This window comes from Chanos chanos, chromosome 3 (assembly GCF_902362185.1).
Source record: "Chanos chanos chromosome 3, fChaCha1.1, whole genome shotgun sequence".
In the NCBI taxonomy this organism is placed as follows: Eukaryota; Metazoa; Chordata; class Actinopteri; order Gonorynchiformes; family Chanidae; genus Chanos; species Chanos chanos.
In genome coordinates, this window is record NC_044497.1 from 18,131,751 (window position 1) to 18,157,081 (window position 25,331).

The 25,331-nt window shown below is 40.2% G+C and overlaps 3 protein-coding genes across 3 annotated transcripts in view; all 3 read right to left on the bottom strand.

Moving 5' to 3' along the window:
- Window positions 1-603: 603 nt before the first annotated feature.
- LOC115806761 (C-C chemokine receptor type 3-like) lies at window positions 604-1,632 on the bottom strand. Its single transcript, XM_030767625.1, has one exon. The coding sequence runs from the start codon at window positions 1,630-1,632 to the stop codon at window positions 604-606; it is 1,029 nt and encodes a 342-aa protein (XP_030623485.1).
- Window positions 1,633-3,619: 1,987 nt separating this feature from the next.
- On the bottom strand, window positions 3,620-4,639 carry LOC115806762 (C-C chemokine receptor type 3-like). The gene has a single exon (XM_030767626.1). It carries the CDS (start codon window positions 4,637-4,639, stop codon window positions 3,620-3,622), a length of 1,020 nt encoding a protein of 339 aa, XP_030623486.1.
- Window positions 4,640-15,474: 10,835 nt separating this feature from the next.
- LOC115806763 (collagen alpha-1(XXI) chain) overlaps window positions 15,475-25,331 on the bottom strand; it is a 33,186-nt gene continuing 23,329 nt past the window's right edge. Inside the window, exons 17-29 of the mRNA XM_030767627.1 lie at window positions 22,881-22,925; window positions 22,385-22,438; window positions 21,023-21,076; window positions 20,627-20,680; window positions 20,400-20,471; window positions 19,971-20,006; window positions 19,142-19,186; window positions 18,255-18,287; window positions 17,354-17,500; window positions 16,799-16,853; window positions 16,263-16,454; window positions 15,977-16,054; window positions 15,475-15,665 (exon numbers count right to left, since the gene is read on the bottom strand). Coding sequence (XP_030623487.1) covers window positions 15,475-15,665; window positions 15,977-16,054; window positions 16,263-16,454; window positions 16,799-16,853; window positions 17,354-17,500; window positions 18,255-18,287; window positions 19,142-19,186; window positions 19,971-20,006; window positions 20,400-20,471; window positions 20,627-20,680; window positions 21,023-21,076; window positions 22,385-22,438; window positions 22,881-22,925 — 1,056 coding nt within the window. The remainder of the gene's footprint in view (window positions 15,666-15,976; window positions 16,055-16,262; window positions 16,455-16,798; window positions 16,854-17,353; window positions 17,501-18,254; window positions 18,288-19,141; window positions 19,187-19,970; window positions 20,007-20,399; window positions 20,472-20,626; window positions 20,681-21,022; window positions 21,077-22,384; window positions 22,439-22,880; window positions 22,926-25,331) is intronic.

Sequence of the window (25,331 nt, forward strand, 5' to 3'; positions counted from 1 at the left end):
TGAAAGTGCTAGTGTTAGCAAGCCAGAAACACAACACTTATGTGACTTTTATTTGAGTTCCACACAGTGATATTACTCAACCCAGTGACCAGGATTATTAACTCCACTTTACTTAGTCAGTAAGGAAAAGACAAAAAATCAAGTAACATCACTCAAAAAACAAATCATCAGACTCAACTATTAGATTCAGTAGACATTACTATACCACTCAGACTTTTACAGATCACAAGAATAGATACCTTTTTAACACATGAAACTGGCTTTAAATGTTACATGTGATAATCCTGAATATCCTGCATATTACATGGTCAGTGACATATCTAGTTACATTAGAATGTCATACTACATTGCGTCATTAAAGTCATACAGTTAAAAGTGTACTGCATTTTAAAAGACCATGTCATCATTTAAAAGATTGCAAATTACTCTGCCACAGCAAAGAGCTTTTCTCTTTGATAACACACCACTGTCCATATGTGATATTATAAAAATATTGATTGATAAAACTGACAAGCAGCCCTATCGCTGTCTACAGCACACTTCAGTTCTCTGCACATCACTATCAAACCACTGCATATCAAACAATTGAGTACCACTCTACATTTACATGTGAACAGATTGTTGGGTCCTCTGAGAAATAGATTTGCTGGCTGTACTGAAGTCACTAGCCGGCTTCAAAAACGGTACATACCTCCCCAAATATGTACGAAAGTGATTCTGGAACTTTCTGGCCATAAAAGCATAGAACACAGGATTAATGCAGAAGTACAGGTGGGCTATGTTATGGGTGACATACTCAACTTTCAGGATCATACTCTCGCAAGAGCTGTAGTGGTCTTTGATCAACAAAACAATATTGTAAGGCATCCAACAGGCAAAAAATAATGCCACTATCACAAAAATTAGCCGGACAGTTCTCCATTTGCCCCTGATTCTGGAGGAAATGACCGTCAGCACAATCCGAATGTAGCAGTACAGGACAACCAACAAGGGAAGGATCAAAAATAAGGCAAACCTTATGTACATTCTCAATATCTGAGATTCTAAGCTGCTCGTGTCTTGACAAAGTTTTCCCAAAGTGGGATCGTTCTTCACATCAAATAGGATGACCTCGGGCAAACTAACCAGGGTGGCAATCAGCCAGAGAGCGGCCGACGAAGCACAAGCGTAGCGCTTGCTCCGTTGCTGGGTGGCCACCACGGCATGAACCACACTCAGGTAGCGGTCAAAGGCCGTGACTGTAAGGAAGAGTATGGAATTGTGGAAGCCCAGGGAGTACAGAAAGAAAACAAGTTTGCAGGCGACTGGCCCAAAGAACCATTCAGAGGAATGGTACTCAGCTTGAAACGGGAGACTGAAGGTGAACATTAGATCCGAAGCCACAAGGTTGAGGAGGAAGATATTGGTGACCGTGGTGAGTTTCTCAAACTTGTATATAAGAAGTAATACCACGCCGTTGCCGAGCAGGCTGAAGACGAAGATCGTGTAATAGAAGCGAGGCAGGAAATGTTTACCAAACTCATTGACAGACGCTGTATTGCAAGGAGCTGGAAAAGTCGTATTGCTTTCATCAGTGTAGTCCGATGTAAAGCCTTTGAAATAATCCTCTTCCGTTACATCCATGATTTCCATCTCTTAACAAACAAACCTGCAAATTTTAAAGGAAGGGCAATAGTAAACTATTCATTTCTTATGTCAGCATGTCCAAGATTTAAAATTAAAAAATTGAGTGCAAGTTTTCCTTTTATTTTAGATTTTATTTATTTACTTACTTACTTCCTTACTTACTTATTTATTTTTATCAATGTTAAACTTACCCCAAGCTCTTAGATAAAGAGGGTGTGTTTGGCCTGAGTGCCAGGACTTAAACAGCACAAAAAGGAACTTCAGCGGAAAATGTTGTCTGTGGTTTGCATGCAGTGTTGAGTAATACTGATGATAATTTTGTGACACTGTCTTGCCTTCAGCTGACATCAGCAACACTTCTTCAATTACTCCCATACACATTTCATACCATTCCCACATGTACAGTTGGCTTTCTTTCTTTCTTTCTTTCTTTCTTTCTTTCTTTCTTTTTTTCTGACTACGTATGGTCACAGGACAAATGGAAAGTGTTTTCTGACCCACGGACTATCAAATCACTGATTTGCTAAAGGGAACACAAACACCCACCTTGGTTGAGTGTCAAGGTGTCAGTTGTAACCCAAGTTGTTATATGTAGTGATTTGAGGATCAGTGTACTCTATTCAAATGTTGTAATGAATATCATACAGAGACATGGTTCCTACCTCTCCCAGGTTAACAACGGACCAAGATGGCATGGCAACAAGAATCAGTCATTTCCCTCTGCTTTCAGGAGGTGTGCCCATAACCTTTCATATAATATTATTGGGTTAGGAATCTAATTACTTACTCATGACCACCTACATTTAGCTATAGGTTAACTGTTGTAAAAATATACACATTAATCATTTTAAAACAAAGAATTCATACACATATGTGAGTTTACACAATGAAAACAAAAAGAATATTGATACTAAATGTAATTCTAGGGCATAACAGCAGTGTTATCACTGATCACAGCTTCCAGTCCATCTGGAAGAGGGAAGGGAAAGAGAGCACCTGAGTGACCACTGAAATCTTTCTTTCTGATCTTTCTGATTCCCAACCTGTGTTCAGATGCTGTCTAAAAATATTTATATGTCTGTGTGTGTGCATGAGTGTGAGACAGAGAAGGAGCTGGAACAGACATTTACAGGCTGCTGTACTGTTTAGCAAGACAAACTGACTTTCTCTTTGTAATTTTAACTCATCTATCTTAGCTGTGTGTGCGTGTGCATGTGTGTGTGTGTGTGTGTGTTGAACCGACTTCTTGCATGAGGGTATTTCAGAACAAAAGCAGTCACTAAAATTTGTAGAGGTGCTGGGCTTGTGATCCAGATTCATGATGAAGAAAGAAGATTCTTACAAAAAACATTCTTATGAAATGTTTTGCAAATGCCTGTGCATGTGGGAGTTATCATACTGAAAGTTCTAGTGTTGGCAAGCCAGAAACACAATGCAGTGCTTATGTGACTTTTATTTGAGTTCTACTCGGTGACATTATTGAACTTAGTGATCGGAATTAATAACTCTACTTAGTCAATAAGGAAAAGACACAAAAAAAAATCAGGCAATATCATTCAGAAAACGAATCATCAGATTCAATAGACAATGACAACAGACAATTACAATTATACCACTCAGACATTTACAGATCACAAGAAGTCTCAAAAGCTTCAGTGAATAGAGACCTTTTTAACACATGAAACTGGCTTTCAGTGTTCCATGCGATGGAGCTTGAATATCCTGCATATTATGTGGTCAGTGACATATGTAGTTACATTTGAATGTCATACAGTTACTGCTTTTTAAAGGACTATGTCATTATTTTAAAAATTGTGGATTACTCTGCCACAGCAAAGAGCTATTCTCTTTGATAACACACCACTGTCCATATGTGATATTATGAAAATATTTATTGACAAAACTGACAAGCAGCCCCATATCTGTCTACAATGGTTCTCTGCACATCACTATCAAACCACTGCATATCAAACAATTCAGAACCACTCTACATTTACATGCATACAGATTGTTGGGTCCTATGAGAAATAGATTTGCTGGCTGTACTGAAGTCACTAGCCGGCTTCAAAAACGGTACATACCTCCCCAAATATGTACGAAAGTGATTCTGGAACTTTCTGGCCATAAAGGCATAGAACACAGGATTAATGCAGAAGTACAGGTGGGCTATGTTGCGGGTGATATACTGAGCATATTGAATCATACTATCGCAAGAGCTGTAGTGGTCTTTGATCAACAAAACGATATTGTAAGGCATCCAACAGGCAAAAAATAACGCCACTATCACAAAAATTAGCCGGACCGTTCTCCATTTGCCGCTGATTCTGGAGGAAATGACCGTCAGCACAATCCGAATGTAGCAGTACAGGACAACCAACAAGGGAAGGATCAAAAATAAGGCAAACCTTATGTACATTCTCAATATCTGAGATTCTAAGCTGCTTGTGTCTTGACAAAGTTTTCCCAAATTGTCATCCTCCTTCACATCAAATAGGATGACCTCGGGCAAACTAACCAGGGTGGCAATCAGCCAGAGAGCGGCCGACGAAGCACAAGCGTAGCGCTTGCTCCGTTGCTGGGTGGCCACCACGGCATGAACCACACTCAGGTAGCGGTCAAAGGCCGTGACTGTAAGGAAGAGTATGGAATTGTGGAAGCCCAGGGAGTACAGAAAGAAAACAAGTTTGCAGGCGACTGGCCCAAAGAACCATTCAGAGGAATGGTACTCAGCTTGAAACGGGAGACTGAAGGTGAACATTAGATCCGAAGCCACAAGGTTGAGGAGGAAGATATTGGTGACCGTGGTGAGTTTCTCAAACTTGTAGATAAGAAACAATACCACGCCGTTGCCGAGCAGGCTGAAGACGAAGATCGTGTAATAGAAGCGAGGCAGGAAATGTTTACCAAAATTAATGATAGAAGCTGTATTGCAAGGAGCTGGAAAAGTCGTATTACTTGAAACAGTGTAGTCCAATGTAAAGCCAGCAAAAACATTATCGTCCGTTCCTTCCATAATTTAGAAAAACAAACAAACCTGCAAATTTTAAAGGAAGGGCTATTAGTTTGTGACATCACTATGTCCAAGATTTAAAATAAAAATGCGTGCAAGTTTTATTTTTATTTTATTTATTTACTTATTTATTTACTTATTTATTTATATAAATTCTAAACTTACCCCAAGCTCTTAGATAAAGAAGGTGTGTTTAGCCTGAGAGGCAGGACTTAAATAGCACAAAAAGGAACATTCAGTGGAAATGTTCTCTGTAGTTTGCATGGAGTGTTGAGTAATACTGATAATTTTGTGAGACTGCCTTGCCTTTAGATGATATCAGCAACACTTATGTTATCACTCCCATACACATTTCATACCAGCGCTACTTCCCAGTTGGCACCCACATGTACAATTGTCTTTCTTTCTTTCTTTCTTTCTTTCTTTCTAATGTCCGTTATTTCAAAACCGACCAAAAAGAGCAAGTATAAGATGGTTTTGTGTTAGCGGTGCAGGAGACAAAGTAAAAATGCTAAACTGACTACGTATGGTCACAGGACAAATGGAAAGTGTTTTCTGACCCATGGACTATCAAATCACTGATTTGCTAAAGGGAACACAAACACCCACCTTTGTTGAGTGTCAAGGTGTCAGTTATAACCCAAGGAGACGGTGGCTTGGTGGAACATGCACTTCTCTGCCTTAACATAGAGGTGATGCTGAAGTAGGCATGACAGCACTCGATGGACGTGTGAGATGTGTTCGGGGAGTGTGGCGGAATGAATCAAGATGTCGCCGATGGGGGCGATTACTGTAGGGGTTGTCAGGCCCGTAGACCATATTAGCCATAATTCCCTGCTTGACCGCATGGGTAATCTGAACCCATCTTCTCAGATTTCACTGTAACGGTATTGGATACAGCAATGGAGCCAGATACCAGACACAGTGATGCAATTTTCGCCATAAAACCGCAGAAAGTTCAGAACTCTTTCTCTCACCAGCTCTTCAATTCTCCAACTCCCTAGCAGCGGCTAGCTCTAGCAGCAGCTCGCTAGCAGCGGGTGTCTCTAGCGGGTGTTCCTGCCTGCATACAGAGACTCTTGGGCGAGTGATCCTATCAGGATGAAGAGACACCGTTTCTCTGCCGAGGAAAAGAACAAAGTAACAACGAAGCGAGATATTTGTATGGCCAAAGTTTTAATGTACTTTCTCTTGTGCAGTTGCAACTTTAACTTCAACCGGCTAATTACACTGTAACGCATACAGTATTCGATGGAGGAAAAGGCGACTGGATCCCTTTTTATTTCTTTATACATCAATGAACTAAATCAAGAACCCTTCAAGATCATCGTATGAGCCACCGAGCCTCGAAGATCTTCAAGTGACAAGGAAAAGAACTTCTCCCTGGACCTACACATGGTACTGCTCATCAGGCAACATAAGACGCATCTTCGGTCGCCACGCAATGAGCTATTCAAAGTAAGGCTGGCATCTGGGCACACTTTAGTATTAAGATTATATGCAGTTAACGTGAAGGAAGTGTTGTTATTTGAATTATTTTATGATTTAAATGTATACACTGTATTTCATGTACAATGTGGTTTTTAGCCATTTGTTATTTTCTTTTGGTTACCACTTATGAAGGATAGATCTGGCATGCGTTCTCTCTCTCTCTCTAACTCCCTTTTTCTAATTGCACACCTCCGACATTGGGATTGCAGCATGGCTTAAGGGTTGGGTAGAGTCGTTGAGTTTAGGGCCTATTTACTTGAGACTAGCTCTCAAGTTAGAGATTCTTCGTTCTCTCACACACATGCGCTTCTCGTTGCCCATCCCCACTCTAGTTGGTGCCTAGCACACACGCTTGCGCACTACATCCCCATACTACGCATACCTCTTGCCTGTGCGCCTGCGCACAGCCTCTCTCCCTCGCTCCTCCTCCTCTTTTCTGTGCGCCTGCGCACAGCCTCTCTCCAACGAACTCCTCCCTCTCTCTTCAGTGCGCAGCTGGGCACACGCCCACATACACGCACGCTCTCTCTCTCTCACACACACACGTGCACGCATCTCTGCTCTAACACCCATTCAGTCCTACACTGAATACTTGTACATAGACTCATCACCATTATATTACCATTTACACTTTGATCATTCTATTTGCTGCTGATTATTGATTGTACCATATCAGTATTAGTTTGCCAAGTAGTATTGACTATGTTAATAAATAGTATCTTTGAAAAACTGTTGTCCTGTCTGTTTCTGCCACAATATTCACTAGATGCCAACCTCTGCCATCAAAGACAGAGGGTGCATTAACACTAGAAGCGCCGAGCGCCGGTCATTTGACCGCTGTGACGTCTTACTAGAAGCGCCGTGCTGGTTTGACCTACTTATACCTAGAAGCGCCGAGCGCCGGTCATTTGACCGCAGTGACCCCAAAAAAAATTAAATCTTTGCACTCGGTCAAATTTCAGGACCGTCCTTCCATGACTTTTCCTAGATTTGTGCAATTTATCACCCAGTATCCTTAAATTTTCAAAATCACCCTGGTACAAGCTAATTTAAAGCTATTTTGCTTCTAATTCTGTGAACCTGCTATCAGCCTCGCGTTCGGCCATGTTGTTTCCTGCCTTTCAAGGCTGCGATTCCCTTTTCTCACAGCAGATGGCGCAAGGGTTCGCTCATACTAGTTTTCAGTTTATATATATATATATATATATATATATATGTATATATATATATATATATATGTGTGTGTGTGTGTAAAACCCTAATATATACATATATATATATATATATATATATATATATCAGGGTTTTATATATATTTATATATATCGAGAGTTATAAGAGTCATAAATTAATATTTGATGTTCAAATCTGTAATCGCTCCCTACAGTAGTTAATATACAATCACAATTGTCTCTGACGATGTTGGCACTCGGCGCTTCCAGGTATAAGTAGGTCAAACCGGCGCGGCGCTTCTAGTGTTAACCAAACCAAAAGGCATAACCAAGTATTCATAATGGCCAGAGGTAGTACTAAATGTTGTTTTGCACTCATCTCCTTCTCAGATACGGATGGGGGTGTACGCGCTTCGGAGGTCCAATTTAGTGAAAAACCGGGACCCCCGAAGTTGTTCAATGGCTGACGGAACCAGAGGGAGCGGAGACCGGTACTTCACCGTGACGGAATTTAGACCTCTGTAATCGATGCAAGGGCAGAGACCTCCATCTTTCCTCTCCACAAAAAAGAAACCTGCAGAGGCTGGAGAGGTTGAAGGATGGATGAATCCCTGCTGCAAGGCTTCCTCGATGTATCCTTCCATAGCTTGGGTTTCTGTAACGGAGAGAGGGTAAACATGTCCACGGGGCGGTGAAGTACCGGCTAGGAGGTCGATGGCACAGTCCCATGGGACTGGAGACAGGTGGCTTTGGTCTTACTGAAGACTTCTCTCAGGTCATGGTATTGATGAGGGATCTCAGGAGGCACGGTTACTGGGGGACTCTCCACTGAGGTGGTGGCACAGATGAGAGGCATACACCGATGTCGGCATAATGGAGACCAGGCGATGATTTCCCTCTCCGACCAGGAGATGTGGGGATCGTGTCTTTGCAACCAGGGTCTGAGGATGAGTGGATGGGTTGATGACTGGAGGACCAAAAGAGTGATGTCCTCTTGGTGGAGAGCCCCCACGGTGAGTGTGGGTAACCATCCCGCTGCCCAGAGGACGGCCATCCAGGAAGTGCACAGAGATAGGGTTGGACAGGCGATGGAGGGGAAGATGAAGAGACCGGGCCATGGAGTGACTGATGAAATTCCCCGCCGCCCCGGAGTCTAGCAAGACTGTAAGTGGAGATACGGAAGAATTACCGCAGCGCACCGTCACAGTAATTAGGAAGGGTCTGGCAGACATGCGTTCGCTGGCGGTCAGGTGAGCTGCTGTGATTTCCATGGGCTCAGGCTCGGGGTCTGGACCAGAAGGAATGGGCAATCTGGTGACACGGGACAGACAACGACGTTCTTGCAGCTGTCAAACTAGACGAATGGAGAGGGCGATGAGAGAATCCAGACTGAGATTTTCCCCCCCGACAGGCCAGTTCCATTTGCAGATCGTCTCTCAGTCCCCGCCGGTAAATAGAACAGAGTGCTGGCTCATTCCAACCACTGGCTGCCACAGCGATGCGAAATGACAGGGAGTAATCAGCAGCGGAGCGAGTACCCTGGGTGAGATGGGGCAGACATTCACCGACCTCCCTCCCCTCAGGATGATCGAAAACCACTCGGAAGAGGTCTACAAAGCGGGCATAGGTAGAAACTTCCGCTCCTCTCCGGTCGTACACAGCCGTCGCCCACTGCCAAGCTCTTCTAGTGAGGAAATTAATTATGGTGGCAATTTTAGTGGAGTCTGTAAAAGGAGGATGTTGATCAAAAAACAACTGGCATTGGGTAATGAAACCATGGCATTCGGAGGGGGTGCCATCGTAATGCTGGGGGAGTTTAACCGGTGAATCTTGGAAGCGGCGAGGCTCGGCTGGCGGCGCAGGAGGTTAGGAGCTGGGGAGGAGCTGGGGAGGGTTGAGGCAGCGATATGGTCAGTCGTTCAACATGACGGATAAGATCACCCAAGGCAGTGCGAAGATGGAACAACTCACGCTGCTGATCTGCCATCATCTGGGCCAGGGCTAGACTCGGCGGGCCAGGGGGGTCTGGATTCTCGTCCATCGGTAGCGGGATATCTGCTGCGTCCATAATGTGGCGAAGTCTTGTCACGAAGTCACCAGGAAGCCGGACGCAACTGCAGAGATGTATTTTTAATGAGAACCAGACGAATACAAACACAGATTCCAACACTAAGTAGAAAACAAACAGAAAAGCAAACGGCAAACTAAACTGGAAAGTAAACCAGGACCAAGACTCAGAATAACACTAGGAATAATACGAATAAGATTTAGATACAGAGCACTCAATACACATGGGCAAGTGTAGACTTCACGACGATTATGGGAAACAGTGAGGTTTATAGAGAGGGGGGAAATCAGGGAAAACAAAGTGAACACAGGTGTGGATGAAGGGACAGGCTGATTAGTAAACCGGCGACACCGATCGCTGAATGGCTGGAATCAGTGCGGGAGGAGAGGAAGTCGTTACAGTCATTTAGATATATCTAGTGATGTATACTCAAAAAAAAATCTGTGTTTCTTACCATACTAAATGTTGGCATTACTTTAAAAATATATATATATAATCAGGAAACCGATTGCCTCAAATTTCAAGTAAGCTTAACTTAAGGACATTCAGGGCAAACCCAAATAAGTTAGCAGAACTTAAAGTAATAAGATTACAAAAAATTAGGCAACTGATTACCTTGAAACTTGTCAGTTAACTCAAAAGTGAAAAGCTGTGTCATGGCGGAGAGGTGCAGGACCCAAGCGCAAGACACAATGATGGTGACAAAAGGCGGACTTTACTCACAGAAACGAAGATAAATAAACAGGTGCAAACAGGAACAAAGGCTAGTAACAAAAGGTGCAGCCTAACAGAGTGCATATAAACACTGACAACGATAGACAAAGGACAAGGCAAACACAAGGGCTTAAATACAGAAGGAGAACTAAACAGGGCAAAACAGGATTGGGTCAAATTAACGAGGCTAATAAATGGGACAAACAGGATCAGGTGAGGGGCGGAGACAGACACAGAACAGGAGCACAAAGACATATCAAAACAAGAGTCCAAAAATGAGGTGCAGGCTGTGACACTTTAGGCGCTTTCGCACCGGAGGAACTTTTCATAGTTCTTAGAACTGTTTGAGAAAGTACCCCCTTTTTCGCGTGTTCGCACCGCAGGAACTTAGAACGGTTTTAGTTCTAAGAACGCTGTTTTGAGGGGCTTTTTTAGCCCCTACTCCAGGGTAGGTACTTTTGCAGCACAATAGGAACCTTGTGACGTAGGTGTACAGCCATTGGTCCAGAACCAGGTATACGACAATTGCAACCATTTTTAAAGATCCGTGCAAAATATAAAGTCTTAGAACGTAATTCATTTAGCTTTTGATATTCATGTCTCAAAATGTCTGGAATTGTAGGAGGGGGCACATAGTTTTTATGTTTTATTTTACCGGTTTTTTATATCCCCCAACAATGACCATTTTGCAACGTCCAATGTATATTTGTACATTGAAGAGGTAGCGTACACTCCGCTTCGGTAGGTGCTTGTGTGGCTGTGATCCGCATTTTAACCTAAAATAAGAATGTGTTTATCCAGCTTACGATTTTAGGGCTGCGGCGGGGAAAAAAAAAAAACACGATGCCACGAGCAAGGGTCAGGCACAAGCGCTATGCTAGCACCCGAAAAGTACTATTCCCATCAAGTCATTCACTGCTACTGCGGTGGTAAATGCATAAATGCATTGGGAAATTATTTTCTCCATTGGACTGGGTCTATCGCCATACAGTTTTATTTTCGTTAAAGAGAAGGCAGGTATAGGTTATCTAATGTGCAATCAATATTTCTGTCATTCAAATTCAATAAAACTCATTGCGTATACTGTAGTCTAGTTTGTCGATTTCTTTTGCCGCAGTAATGGTTCTTTTTTTCCTTTTGGAGGTATTTAAAAGGTCTTAAAAGTCATTAAATTTGTACTTCAAAATGTGCAGCTATCCTGGTTAGTCATAAACAACAGCTCTTAGCTGCCATACCGTCGGCCGGCTTACGTCACTTCAGCGTTCCTACTGGCGGTGCGAAAGCAAACAGAAAAAAGGCCCTAGAACGAATGTAGTTCTAGGGGAAGCTCCACAGGGGGTAGTTCCTATCGAATTAGACCCTAGAACTGTTCGGTGCGAAAGCGCCGTTTCACAGCTATTTTTTTTTTTTTTAATTACTTGTACTATTTAATTGAAGTTAAATCAAATTACTGACCTCAACTCATATATCTTAGTAATTAAGTTACCAGAATTAAACCTTTCAGCTTAAAACAGTATGTATTTCATGTTTTTCTTACAAGACCCTGACCCAGAACCAGGTCACTCTCGCTGGGAGCGGGCGGTGTTTTTTTTGACCGCCCACTTTCCAGATATGGACTGCCTGCTGCACCGGCATCCTCGGAGAGCGAGTGGCATTTAGTCAGTGTCAGGTTTTACATTGTGTAAGCGAAATTCTGACTGAGGCATTAAGTCATTATCTCACAGATGGTAGCTTTGCACCATTAGCTTGTCAGCCAAGCACTGCACCAGATGCAAAGTAGTTGTAATGTTGTAGTGACCATTCTGTTTTTTAAAAACTCTTTTCAATCGCTGTAGAAAGTTCGCTAGGTCAAATGTACGCAGAGACGCCCCATAATGCATCACAGTGCTAACGTTGAACGTTGGAACTCTAAAATTTTAAATTATATTGATTTTATAATCTGGATTTTATATTACTGAATCCAAAAGTGATTTGAAATTAATCAGATGTTTTTAGTTTACGTTATTGAAAATTGGATTACTTGTTATAACAACTCAAAATTTTTAAGTCAGTAGAGTTTACAAGGACATTTTCGGTTTACATAACTAAACAGAATTAAGTTATTTGAATGTTCAGGTTTTACAGCGTAGTTCTTACCTCTCCCAGATTAACAACGGACCAAGATGCCATGGCAACAAGAATCAGTCAGCTCCCTCTGTTTTCAGGTGTTCCCACCACCTTTCATATGATCTTATTGGGTTAGGAATCTAATTACTTACTCATGACCACCTACATTTAGCTATAGGTTAATTGTTGTAAAAATATACACATTAATCATTTTAAACCAAAGAATTCATATACACATATGTGAGTTTTCACAATGAGAACAAAAAGAATATTGATACTAAATGTAGTTCCAGGGCATAACAGCAGTGTTACTGGTTTCTTAGTCTAATTTCATTCATTGGGTTAGACTTGGCTTCACGGGTGCAATGCCAGATTTGGAAAGATCTGTTCTATTTCACTGCATCAGTTATTCATGCAGTGCCTCATCTTAATTTCATACAAATGAACAAACAGCTTTTAACTTCATGCAACTTTAGGTTCTGTAAACTGTGATGATTAAACAGCGTTCCAGAGGAAATAGCTAGAGATTTGAAGCCAAGCATCGTTTTGCTTTAAGGGTTACTGGTTCAGTTCACCTCCACAATTACCCGTACATGATACTCTTATCTGAATCCCTGTGAGACAAATACAGTGTAAAGAAGTTATTTTCTCAGCATGTTAACAGCAGAAGTGTTGTCACAGCTAGGTTACTGACCGCCTGCATCAAATCCTACTTGTTTCCTTCAATCATCGTGTACAATTACAACTCCACACTGAGCACAGACAGAAATCTGCTTCATTCAGCATTTATTTTTTCATCACCAACAATCACCAAAGTGTTCAATTTATAAATGTTAATAAAAAGATAAAACACCATTACATGACACTAATACAGAGTCCATTAAAATCATCAACAGTAAAAATATTTGAGATAAATTCAAATGAGCAGTCACACAATGCATTGTTTAAATACTTATGAAAATGTTTATAATTACTCGAAAATATATGTAAATAAAGCCATGAGATCTTTACTTCCAATATCAATAAGTAACCTGATTTTTTTTTCTTTTTTCCCCTAATTGAAAAGCAATGATTTTCAGGAGCTTTCTGTAGAGCATAGCCCCAGGAAAGTTGTTAAGATTCTTGCTCAATGACATAAAAATGTATGCCAAATTTATAACAAGAAATAAAGTTGTTGATATGAAGGTAGCTCTTCAGATTTATGTAAAATTTCATGCATTCTTTTAATCATAAACTCAAATCAAATTTATGTGTATTAAGGAATACTCAGAGTGTGCATGACAGTAGGAATGTAAATGTTTTAGGCTTCTAACAGCTATCAAGGCCTCTCCTACAAGACACTGTCCCACTGAATGCCTATGGCATACACTGGTGTTAATTATATTTATATATTGTCCAGCATGGTTAGGAGGACTCTGTGCAGTGGAGCAGATTATTTTCCATGTTGACATGGTACAAAACTAACATATCAATTCTTATTCATTATTCAAAGCTTATCAGTTCACAAGTTAGCACATTAGCTGTTAGCATCAGCAGTAAATAATTTTTTTTATGTACCATCAATGTACCTATGCCACACAAAGACAAAGATGACGCCAACACTACACATATGAAAACAGTGAAAGACAGCTGACAGATGAAAAAAGACAAAGACAAAGCTGTATAAGGCATACATGGTTACCGTGGAAACAACAACAAAAATATTACTCATATACTAAAAAATGGCTTTTCATACTACTGAAATAGCATAAGAGTCTCCTTATTACATACGCTCTCTAATACTGAGGTCAGATTTCACAATTTCATGACCGATTTTGACATCCCTTAGAGTGACCAAAGACCCCTTAGAATGAGAAATTCAAAATGTTTCCGTTGAGTACTTCAACCCTTTTCTATGGACTTATCATATACTTGACCTTCCATTTCTTATTCATAAATCAGCGATAATATTTAATCACATTTTGACGGAGCGCTCCCACTGTAAATGAGTAGCAAGCAGGGGAAAAAAAACATCCTTTCAAAACAGTGTTTTAAATACTGAGCTTGGTCCAGCACCCCGCTAAGCAGTAAGATGTTTGCATAATTGGCTTTCATTTCCAGAAATATGGGATTCCAATGTTTGATTTAATTAAACTATTAAAAAAATAAGTGACAGCATTTTAAAGACGTTTAATCTATGCTGGAGGTTAGGTAGCAGCAATGAACTGTGACTACCAAGGGAAGTTATGTTGTATAAGTGTAACGATCACTTATTTGCACTGAAATTAACACATACAAGTGTTGCTTTGAAAAGAAATGACTCTCCTCTAATCTTTGGGAAAGTCTTGTTTATGTAATATTCCATGGAGCAAGATGACCAAAGGTGACAAAACCAGAGCAGTGTGTGAATGTTAATATTGGAATTCTTTTTGTCACCTGGTTAGATGTCAGTTCATGAGGCATGTGCTTAATAATAATCATAATATAGCTGGTTAATTATAATATAGCAAAAAAAAGTTCCAGTACTGTTTGTAAAAGCAGTAGTTAAATAAAAGTATGCATATGTACAAAAAATGCAATCTGTAAAGAGTCGACACACTTGAGTGTCAACTTTGCCAGAAAAGTATATTTAGATGTAGTATTTAAAATTAAAATTCATAGATAAGAAGATAAAATATGTTTAAAAAACTAAAGCACAGTTTCAATACATTTGACAGTTTGACAGACTTGATAATAATTCATCATTCTGAATATAGTTTATCTTTTCTTTTGATAAAACAAGAAACCTTGAGTCTAGATGGAGGTAGATTTCCCAAGGCAGTGCAAATATGTATAGTACTGCCACAAGAAAAATCAAGCAACAAAATCTTTAATTATTTTAATTATTAATCATATTACTCAATTACACTGAGTTCACCCTATGTTCCATGACTGATGTCATCTTTACCTTTAAACAGAGCCATTTCAAATTCCCTTTGTGTCGCATAGTTCTGCTGTACCAGGGGCAAGGGCGACATATTTGCAAGGTTAGGGTCTATAAAGTTTTTCAACACTGTTTAACTCACAGTTGCTCAAAGATTGTCCATTCTTTCTATTCAACCATTCTTTTCAAAGGAGTCTTTTCAAAGAGTGCTACAAGCAGCTAATGTTTTACACAATCACATCTCAAAGTTTCCATGGGTGTGTGTTTTTCTCTCTCTGTCTCTCTTTCTCTCTTCCTCTCTCTCTCTCTCACACACACACACACACACACACACACACACACACACACACACACACACACACAGATAGACATCTTTCCAGAGGTGTCAGAAGTTTGGCCCTTTGCTGAAGCGTTCCTCCCTGAGGTTGTATGTCTGGTAGCACAAAGACATGTCACAGACTCCGGGTGGGCCTGGAGAACCACGTTTCCCCGGAATACCTGGCACCCCGGATTTTCCTGGCATCCCTGGAGGTCCAGGTAGTCCAATTCCATCAGAGCCCCTCGGCCCCTGGACCCCTATCGTCACAAATGGAAATCTCAAATTCAGTGACTCAAACACAGAGTTTTCTGTCTTAACTGCATAAAACTTAAAAACCTAAGATGAGTACCTAAAAGAGCATTTCACTGATAGAGGATCAGTCAGATTAAGTTTATTTCTATAATTGTGAGCATTTTCTTTTTAAGTTCTTATTACCCTGAGGCTTACAAGTAATTATTAGCAAATATTAGCAAACTTTCCCATGGACACATCTGTTTAAATCGGCAGTCCTACTTTAAGTTTACCTGCAGTGTGTGCATCATATTCTGGTACGAGTCAGATTTCTAACCTGTTTGTCCAGGAGGTCCCGGTTGCCCTGGCCTGCCCTCCCCTTTGCTGCCTTTGAATCCCTTTGGTCCTGTGTCACCTGTGGGGAACATTAGCCACTGTGAATACTACGTCATTACAAAGTGTCAAAATCAAAGTCAAAATCAAGCTGTCAAAAGGTGGATGCCTCAGACAGGCACTAAGTTCTTGGACTTAATTCCTCTTTGAATGGGACATGTCCATTCAAAATGCTCTCAAGCCTTAGTCCTAAAACAGTTCTATGCAGGTTGAACAGTATATCTTGTTACCTTTGACCCCTGGGGGCCCCTGTATGCCTGGAGTGCCAGGGTAGCCCCGCAGGCCTGTCTGTCCTGGATATCCAGGGGGTCCCATGGAGCCTTTGGGCCCTGGTGTTCCTGGAGGGCCTGGGGGCCCCTTCACACTCTCACAGGGCTCACAGCTTTGGGGTGCCATGGTCTGTAACAGCTGCGGCAGCTGATCTGAGAAAGATGGTGGTGCATAACTTCAAACCTGTTCTCAAACATGGTCCCACATCACTGCTTCCTTTCAAATGTTTAAATGATTATTGTGGTCTCATAAATACATCATTTTGAAGAGGCTGGACTGGCATGATAACTTCTTCATGAATGTACTTATACTTTTACTTAAATTGACTTATCTTTGGAAATTTCCATTAACAAAGCCCCACTAAAGTTATCACAGAAATTTTCATTAAAATTTTGTATTTTTATTCATCCAGTTTTAACAGCTTCTTGTGGCTCCAGTCACAATACCGTCAGAACATAAACAGATTGATTGAGCTATGATAAGCACAAATACTCACTCCTCAGCACAGCCCCACACAGTTTCATCAGGTACTCATCTGAGGGAGGTTTTCCCTGAAAAACATGATTCATTTCAGTGTCATCCATTTGCGAGACATTGACAGAAAGACAGAAAAAAAGAATTCTTAGTATTACTATCATGATCACAGAGGATGGACAGCCCTGTCGAGGGTACCAAGAAGAGGGAAGGTGAAAGGTAAGCTGAGGGTTTTTGAGAGAAGGAAGGTTGTGAAGCAATCAACAACATAAAGAGGCAAGAGTGGCTGAGAAGAGGAACGGATCTTTTGTGTCTTTTATTCATTTTACTCTTGTCTAGTGTATTTGCACCAACACAATAAGAAAACAATAAAGAGGCCTTTTCAGTATTAGCTAGGTGTTGATTTGTCTTCTCTTGGTATGGTTCATTAGTCTATTTTTTTCTTTTCTTTTCTCTTTTTTTTCTTTTAGCCCATCTCTTGTTTCCTGTATTTTCAGAAAGCAAGTGAAGCATGGTATGTGCATAGGAAACAGTCTCTATATTTACATTCCAGAATGAGAAATGTGAGAACACGCACTGGTTTTCCAGGATGACCTGGAATGCCTGGTTGCCCCGGCAACCCGTCCTGACCGGGAGAGCCACGTGGTCCGGCAGGCCCGAAGTGTCCCATGTCTCCTTTCTTTCCGTCAAGACCTTTGGCCCCTGTCTCCCCAGCAACACCTTTCTGAGAGCCATGAGAGATCAATGTTAGCAGCCATTGGTTTATACATTTGTGAGGCATTGACTAACATAGGAGATATACCTGTATTTTTCAAAAGTGCAAGGCAATTGAAAGGCTTCCCCATCAGCTGGTTTATATTTGAAAAAAGGAAAAGGGCTTCATAGCTCTAATCTGGGATGTCTTTCAGCATGTTAGCATTTACATACTGCTATCTGTCATATATCCTGTTTAGAAATTCTATGAACCACTATTGCAAATTACCAATCAAAGACATAAATATTTCAAACAGATATATTTCATCCTTTTTTGTCTTGATATGACATGGTCTTGTTTAAATTTTTACTCAAAGCAATTAGGCAATGTCTTCAAAGCTTACTTATTACCCTTTTTTCAAACCTTTTTGTACTTTTACAATATGTTTTATGTTTATGCATGAATGCTGTCTGGTAATAATACACATGAATGTGTTACTATGCAATCTTTTATTAAACATATGCACACTATCATTCTTATATTGGTAATCCTTCTAAATAAATAAATAAAATCTGTGTCTGGTAGAATAAGTTGCGCCTATCTACACAAGTTACTGAGTAACTACTCTGTAATATCAATTGTTCATGGATGTGCCTCTGAATCACAAAGCTTTGAAGTGGTTCGACCATTCTGTGTTCCCACTGAAGGACGGAGACGAGCCCGCTTTTTGTGTAAAATTAGGGTGGGAGCATTAAATGTAATCCAGGGGGTTAACTGTACAAACCTCTCCTTTGTTTCCCTTGGGTCCAACTTCACCCTGAATGGGGTGGGGGTGGGGAGTTTTAGAGAATGAGAGAAAGACAAAAACCTTCAAGTCTTATTCACAAAAAAAGAAAAGAAAAGCTTCAATTCCAAAAGGACAGCAAAGCCTCCCCAAAATACCAAGACACCCCTCCTGTAACACTGAGTATACCTGTGTAGGCGTGGAAAAAAAAACACAGCATGAAAATGAAACAGTTGTTACAATCATTAGTTGGTTGTCGTTAACAGCCGTTAACAGAAGTTGATTAATCAACTTCGGTTAAAGGCTGATAACTCCCCCAAAGCCAAATGGAAACATCTGCTTTTTTTTTTTTTTTTTACTTCTTCTTTCCTGGGAGGCTCCTATGAAGTCATTGGCAAAAATTAAGAGAAGCGTACAGGAGAAAACATGGTCTAAGAATTTCTCATTGAAAACAGTAGATGGAAATGGTTTGTTCGTGGTTGGGTCTGAGACAAGAAAAGGCCTGCAGGAATCCAGGCTTGGTTTGTATTGTATTAAGTACTGAAATAATTCAAATACTTACTGGCAAATGTTTCTTTTGTCTTTGTTTTTTCTTTCTTTTTTTTCTTTTTTTTTAATTGCCTGGAGAAGTCCAGTTCCAACTGGCACATGAAACATCTTATTAGCTTCTATGTTCTTTCCTCGCTAAACAAATTAACAATTTAAATTGATAACATTTGTTCACTTTGAGAAAACATATCAAATTTAAACAAGCAAAGGAAGTGCCCAATCCCCTGGACACCTTCAGTCTATGTTTTCACACACCACTCACTACACAACAATGCTGTGTAAACTCTGCTGCCATCTAGTGGAGAGTCTAGGCAGTGGGATTTAGGGAATGCACTTACCGCAGGCCCAGGAACCCCAGGAGTTCCCTCACTGCCTCTTTCACCCTAAAAGAAGACAAAATATGGGAGGGATCTTTATACAAGGAGAACGTCAGAGACATCAAAAGGTTATCATTAGCATTCATAGCCTGGAGGCAAGAACAGGCTCTCCGTGACCTTTAGGAAACCACATTGTCTCTTGCTCTTAGGGCGCACACGTTTTTATGGGTGAAACTCATGCCAATGGCCAAGGCAAACAACACAAATCAAACTGTGCTTATTCTGGACTTGTTTCAGTCCACTAACATCCTGCAGGGCAACACTAACATCCTGCAGGGCATCTGCATTTGACAAGACACATGACTCATTTTAGAAATTGAAAAGAAGTGTGTCTATGTCCAGAATAGTCACGTAATTCCAACACAGATAATATTCTGCAAGGAGATATTGTGGGGGGGGGGGATAGTTGTGAAACTTCTGGAAAGATTCTTGAGGTATCATTAATTAACAGTTACTTTTCACAGTCTTCAAGATACAGGATCTCCTAATTTGATCTCAAAACGAGGCCTCAAAATGAGGTCTAACTCAACAAAACCAGTCTGAAACTAACTGAATATGTTCACATGCCTCTTTTAACAGTTTCACTTCACACAAGTGGTTATATTTGATCACAAACACAGCCCTGCTTTTAGGATGGACTTTAAGGGTCCCAGAAGAAATGGTCAATATTTACAGTGATCAGATAGATGCTTGATATTGGGCTTGCTACTCATTAATGTTTTTAATTTTTCTTGTATGAATGCTTGTATGACGGAGTGACTAAATCTGATAGAAAAACCAACAGCCGTACCTGAATGCCTTTGGGCCCTACTTCTCCCATGTCACCCTGAAAAACAAAATATCATAACATATTACCAGTTCTCTCAGCAAGCGCATGAGAAAACAAATTACTTAACACAAAATCCATTTTACTCTTTGACTAATGAGTACACACTCCTTTGGGCTGTCATTAAAATACATAGCGCTACAAAAAATAATTAAAATGAAGTGTTCAATATGCAGAGCAAATTTACTAACACACAGATAAACAACAAAAAAATCCCTTGTAATTCAAAGCAACAGATCTTGCCTAAAACAATCTTTAGCACACAAATTTGCATATTAAGACATGCCACCTCATTCCATTGTTTGCAAGCCTCAAACTTGTAGGGTAAGTGGACAGTTTTTTTTTGTTTTTTTTTTCTCCACAGTCTTTCTGAGGATGAATGCATGAATGTACCTTATGACCTTTGAACCCTGGTAGGCCCATGGCACCTTGTAATCCTGGGAAACCAGGCTCCCCTTTTGTGCCCTTAACCATGAAGGGAAATGTGAGTAAAGAGCAGTATTAGACACAGATCAGCAGTGTCACAGTTAAAGCATGTCAGGTTGTACTTTTGCGGACGATGAATCATGTGACTGAACATAGGACAGACAGTTAATGTTTTTAAATGGTTCTGTGGTTACCCTCTGTCCTGGAGCCCCTGGAAATCCAGCAATACCAGGTTCCCCTGGAGCTCCCTAAAAAACACACAAACACAGTCACAAACACACATGTATACACACACACACTCTGTAACGTGCACCCTAACTCATCGTTATGTGTATAAGGAGACAAACACATTTCTTTAGCAAAACCTGGCTGGAAAGAACTATTTGTTTTCACAGACCGCTTTTTAGAATGCAGCTATCATTTCTAACGTATGGCATGAATTTTGAGTGATAACAGGGAGAACCCTCGATAAAGTATTGTTAGGGGGCCCACTTGATGTGAAGTGAAAGACTAGCAAAGAAGAATTGTTAAGTAGTCTAGATAAGAATGAGCCAATAGTGTAACTGCTAGAGATGAATTTGCGTACAAACCTTGGGGCCATCTCGTCCATCAGCTCCAGGAGGTCCAACGGGACCTTGAATACCCTGGAGTTGTAAAAAAAAAAAAAAAGAAAAGAAAAGACACTCTTAAATACTAAATACTAAAACGCACAATTACCTTTGTCCTAAATGGCAACTTGTCAATACTGATCAGTAAAAAAAAAAAAAAAAAAAATCAAACCAGATGTACGTAAACAGGATGCAAAAAATAAACAGGATGAGTTAAATCCACTTGTTGATTAAAAGTTTATGGAAATGAAAGAGTTGTCGGTATTTATTTTAAAAGCTTCTCTCATTCCCTTGCTCCCCGTCCCCACCCCACCTTGCATCAAAACCTCATCAACAGAATTGTTTTAAAGTGGGAAAGAATGGTGAGCTATTTTGTCAACAGAGCGACAGAAATAATGAGGTGGTTACACAGGTAGAAACAGCTTCACTGCTTCACACTGACTATTATGTTTCAATTAAGGAGAACTACCTGGGTAAATAAATAACAATGGTAAATGTTACATACATGACATTAATTATGGACAGGTCATAAATTAATCATTATACACATACATGAAGTTATAAGAGGAAACAGTGCTCTTGTTGCTTAGTGTTTCTTGATTTTATGTAGTGTATGTATGTACTAATTCATAATGCCATAAATTAATACAGAAATTCCATAACCATGGAAATAACCGAGGGCCAGCTTTCTGCTGTGTGACATAATCAGTCTGTATTTGAGAATCCAGACATTTTTTTTTCTTTTCTTCACTTAAGCTCTTTTATTAAGTATATTATATTATCAACTACCTAATACTAAGTGTCCTGAAACCCCCTGCGGAAAAAAGTCCACTATGTCATGAGTGAAATACACAGGTCTAAATGACATACACAGGTCTAAACTCATTTTCTAAGGCCAGCCTACATTATTCAAAATATTTCCAATGAATAAATGTTATGATTAATTTGACATTCATAACATTTTGAATCAGCGTACACCGTCCTTAATGAACCAATAGAGGGCAGTAATGGAATGGTCCATGCAGTAAGACTGTAACTGTGGAAAGTGTTAGAACCACTGGCTCCTCACTGAGAGAGGTTACTGAACCACTCTACAGTGCTGAGACTGACAAAGCTATGGCCAAACTTGCCTGTACACAGGCTTAATGAGCACACTTCATTCAGCTCTTGGTTGTTACAGTCTAGACAGCCTTTTACCCTGCACTGAGTAATTTCCAGGTGAGGGAGAACATTTAACAAACAGTCTCATGTTTGATATCTATGTTGGGTGGTGGTGTCAAAAGTAAGGAGATGCAGAGTGGTCTTAAACCCATTTAAAGTAACCTGTTTGGGCTGGACTCTTACCTGAGGTCCTTTAGATCCAGCTGACCCTTTCTGGCCAGGTACACCTCTCACCCCCTAGACACCATAAACCAACTCTTATCAGTATGCAGGGAGTGCAACTCATTACCTGAACATCATGCAATTATTAGAGATGAATTATTAACACTGGCAATTAATGTCACATTAAAATTACCAATTAATTTGACTGAAGAGTTACCACACTGAATTTGTTCCGCTCTGCTTTAACATAGCATGAACAAATCACCAGGTATTAAAGCCAACAGGTTACGTCCTTAGAAAGCAGTCAGTCTTATAATTCTGATACCCTTGGATTTGTCTTATATTAATTTTTAAAAACATTCTCTATATACTCCTCTGTGCTCAGCCTTTACATATGCATTATGGATAAGGGCTATGATTGAGGTCTCACTGTTACCATAATTAATACTAAATAGGAACGTTCTTTGAGGGGGTCTTTTTTGTGTGATGTGAAGACTGTGTCTAAATGAGGCATTACCTGAGGTCCAGTTGGCCCCACCTCCCCGGGAAGCCCCCGAATACCCTGAAGACGGGAGCAGATCCAAAGGATATGATTATCCTCCATACCAACACACTGACTGATGGGATAAATGGGGCTAATGACCTTGTACCATAAACGGTGTCAGAAGAAGGCCCCCCGATTTCAACCCCCAATTAATCATACCCTCACACTCCACTTACTGTTATTACAGTATTGTGCCACGATGGAACCCCTCAAATTAATCTCACAATTTGACAAAACCATTTCCTCAATGGCTTTGCCATCATCTTGAATGGTTCTTAGCTCGCCAAGTAAAAGGGCAGCTATCTTTAACAGACGTAAAATGTACTTCAGCCAACAATGTTTTGGAAACCTTACAAGCTCTGATGTCAAAAAAATCCCTGTGATTGTTTTTCAAGCTTTGCAAATTAGTTAATGGAAACCCCTACAGCTTTTCCTCTCACATACAACTCCACACCTCATTTAATACAACCAGGAGTTCTGTTTGCTAAATGATTACACACATGGGAGAGTTTGTTATGGGCTGAATGTTTTCAGCTTGTAAGGAGGTGGTGTTCAGAAATGGTAAAGTAACCTCCAACACCCTCTTTACCGATGTGAAGGAGCTCTCTAAGGTCTGACCATATGCAAAAACACATACAGAAATTAGTAAGACCATAATGACAGTGCTTGTAACAGAGTAGAGGAAGTCAAGCTTGTTATTGTTGTAGAACTGCAGTGCCCTATGGAACTGCAGGAAATGTCATTAATCCTCTACTTTGCAAGGGCATCCAAGTCATGTTAGGGCACAAGCAAGGTTCTTCAGTGGCTTTTTCAGTAGGGGTTCAAATCCTGGCTTTACCATTTGTAGTAAGCTGTTAAGATAATGCAAATTCAAGAGTACTTAAAAGAACCTAATAGTGAAGCACTCCCATAGGAGAGAATTTATGTAGAGGACGTTGTTTTCGCAGTCCTTCCTGAAATCAGCCAGTGCCACCCATTGAGTATTACATGGGCAGGTGAAAGGTAATGTCTGGACATGTTCTGTTTTAGTTACACTTGTATAACATTTATTGGAAAACCAGAGCATAGACCCCCTATAAGGCTAAGTATTTTGTTTGTGTGAATTAAGTATTGTTAGTTACATGTTTTTCACATACATTCAGCAGAAAACACATGGGCAGATTAACACTAATGTATCTTTATTCTGTTTAGCAGAAACTTTATGCAACTTTACTAAACTATACTAAGCTTTACTAAACTTGAAATACAAACATGAAGACGTTTGTGCCCCCATATACAGAACTTAAACTTTTGCAGTTAAACATATATTTTAAATAAAGTATGATGCATGTTCTATTGACTCCTCTCTAAATGATATTTTCAGTTGGTTCACTCCACGTATTAGCGAAACGACATCTTCTCAATGGCAGCAGAGTCACTTGTTTGTATTACACCATTGTTCCTTTATGCTACAGAATAAAACATTCGCTACATTGTGTGAACACAACATCCCACTCTCTGATATGGAATGCATTCAGGCCGTATCATTCAGCATCACTCCTTAATTCAAAGATTCTGATAGATAGGCCTACCTGCTATTGCTGTGCGAACTCTAAATAATGGCTGTCACTCTAACACTGAATACACCCACACTGACATTCAATGCCTTATAATGTTCTTTCAGTGAGTTCATGATCCACCAATATCCTAAGCCTTTCCAATGAAAACAGAGATAAACGGAGAATATCCAGGTCCCTGCGAGCTTCCCACATGCCAATTTCCGATGGAAAGGGCAAGGAAAAAGGAACAACTGGGCTTCTCTGAAGTGTGGAGAAACTGTGCTTATAGTCTCCCCAATGTCCTGACCATACGTTTTGTTAGAACTTTTTTTTTCTTTTTTTAAGAGAGGAATGAAAAGAGAATAAGATGAATGTCGGTACAAACCAATGAATGTTGCAAGGTTTGTGTCGTCTGATCAGTTTCTCTCTGCTGTTGGATTGCTTTACTATATTGTTACTGGAGATGTAATAAAAGATATATATTTATTGTATACTTTTTTTTTATTATTAACAAAACACTTTCTAAATGGACTGTAAAATTTGTCAAAGATTTGCAGTTAACTACGAAAACTTTCAGTATTTACTGCTTAAAAATACCTGAGTGAATGTATCATTTTGTTTAACATAGTTAAGTTGAAAAGGTTGATCAGAACATTTAGCTGACATTTGCAAGCTTGCAGGAAACACACGCCAAAAGAAGAATATAAGGTGACATTAGCCATATGAATGCCTTTGGAAAACCATGATTTTATCTTTGTTTTGCTGAGGCTGCACACCTCTAAAACCGACATCTTTCGTGCGTATTGTTTTACAGCTACGCCTGCCACGGGTCTGCCTCAAGGCGCAAGTAAAGAACCCAGACTAGGAAAGCATACAGCAGTTCGTA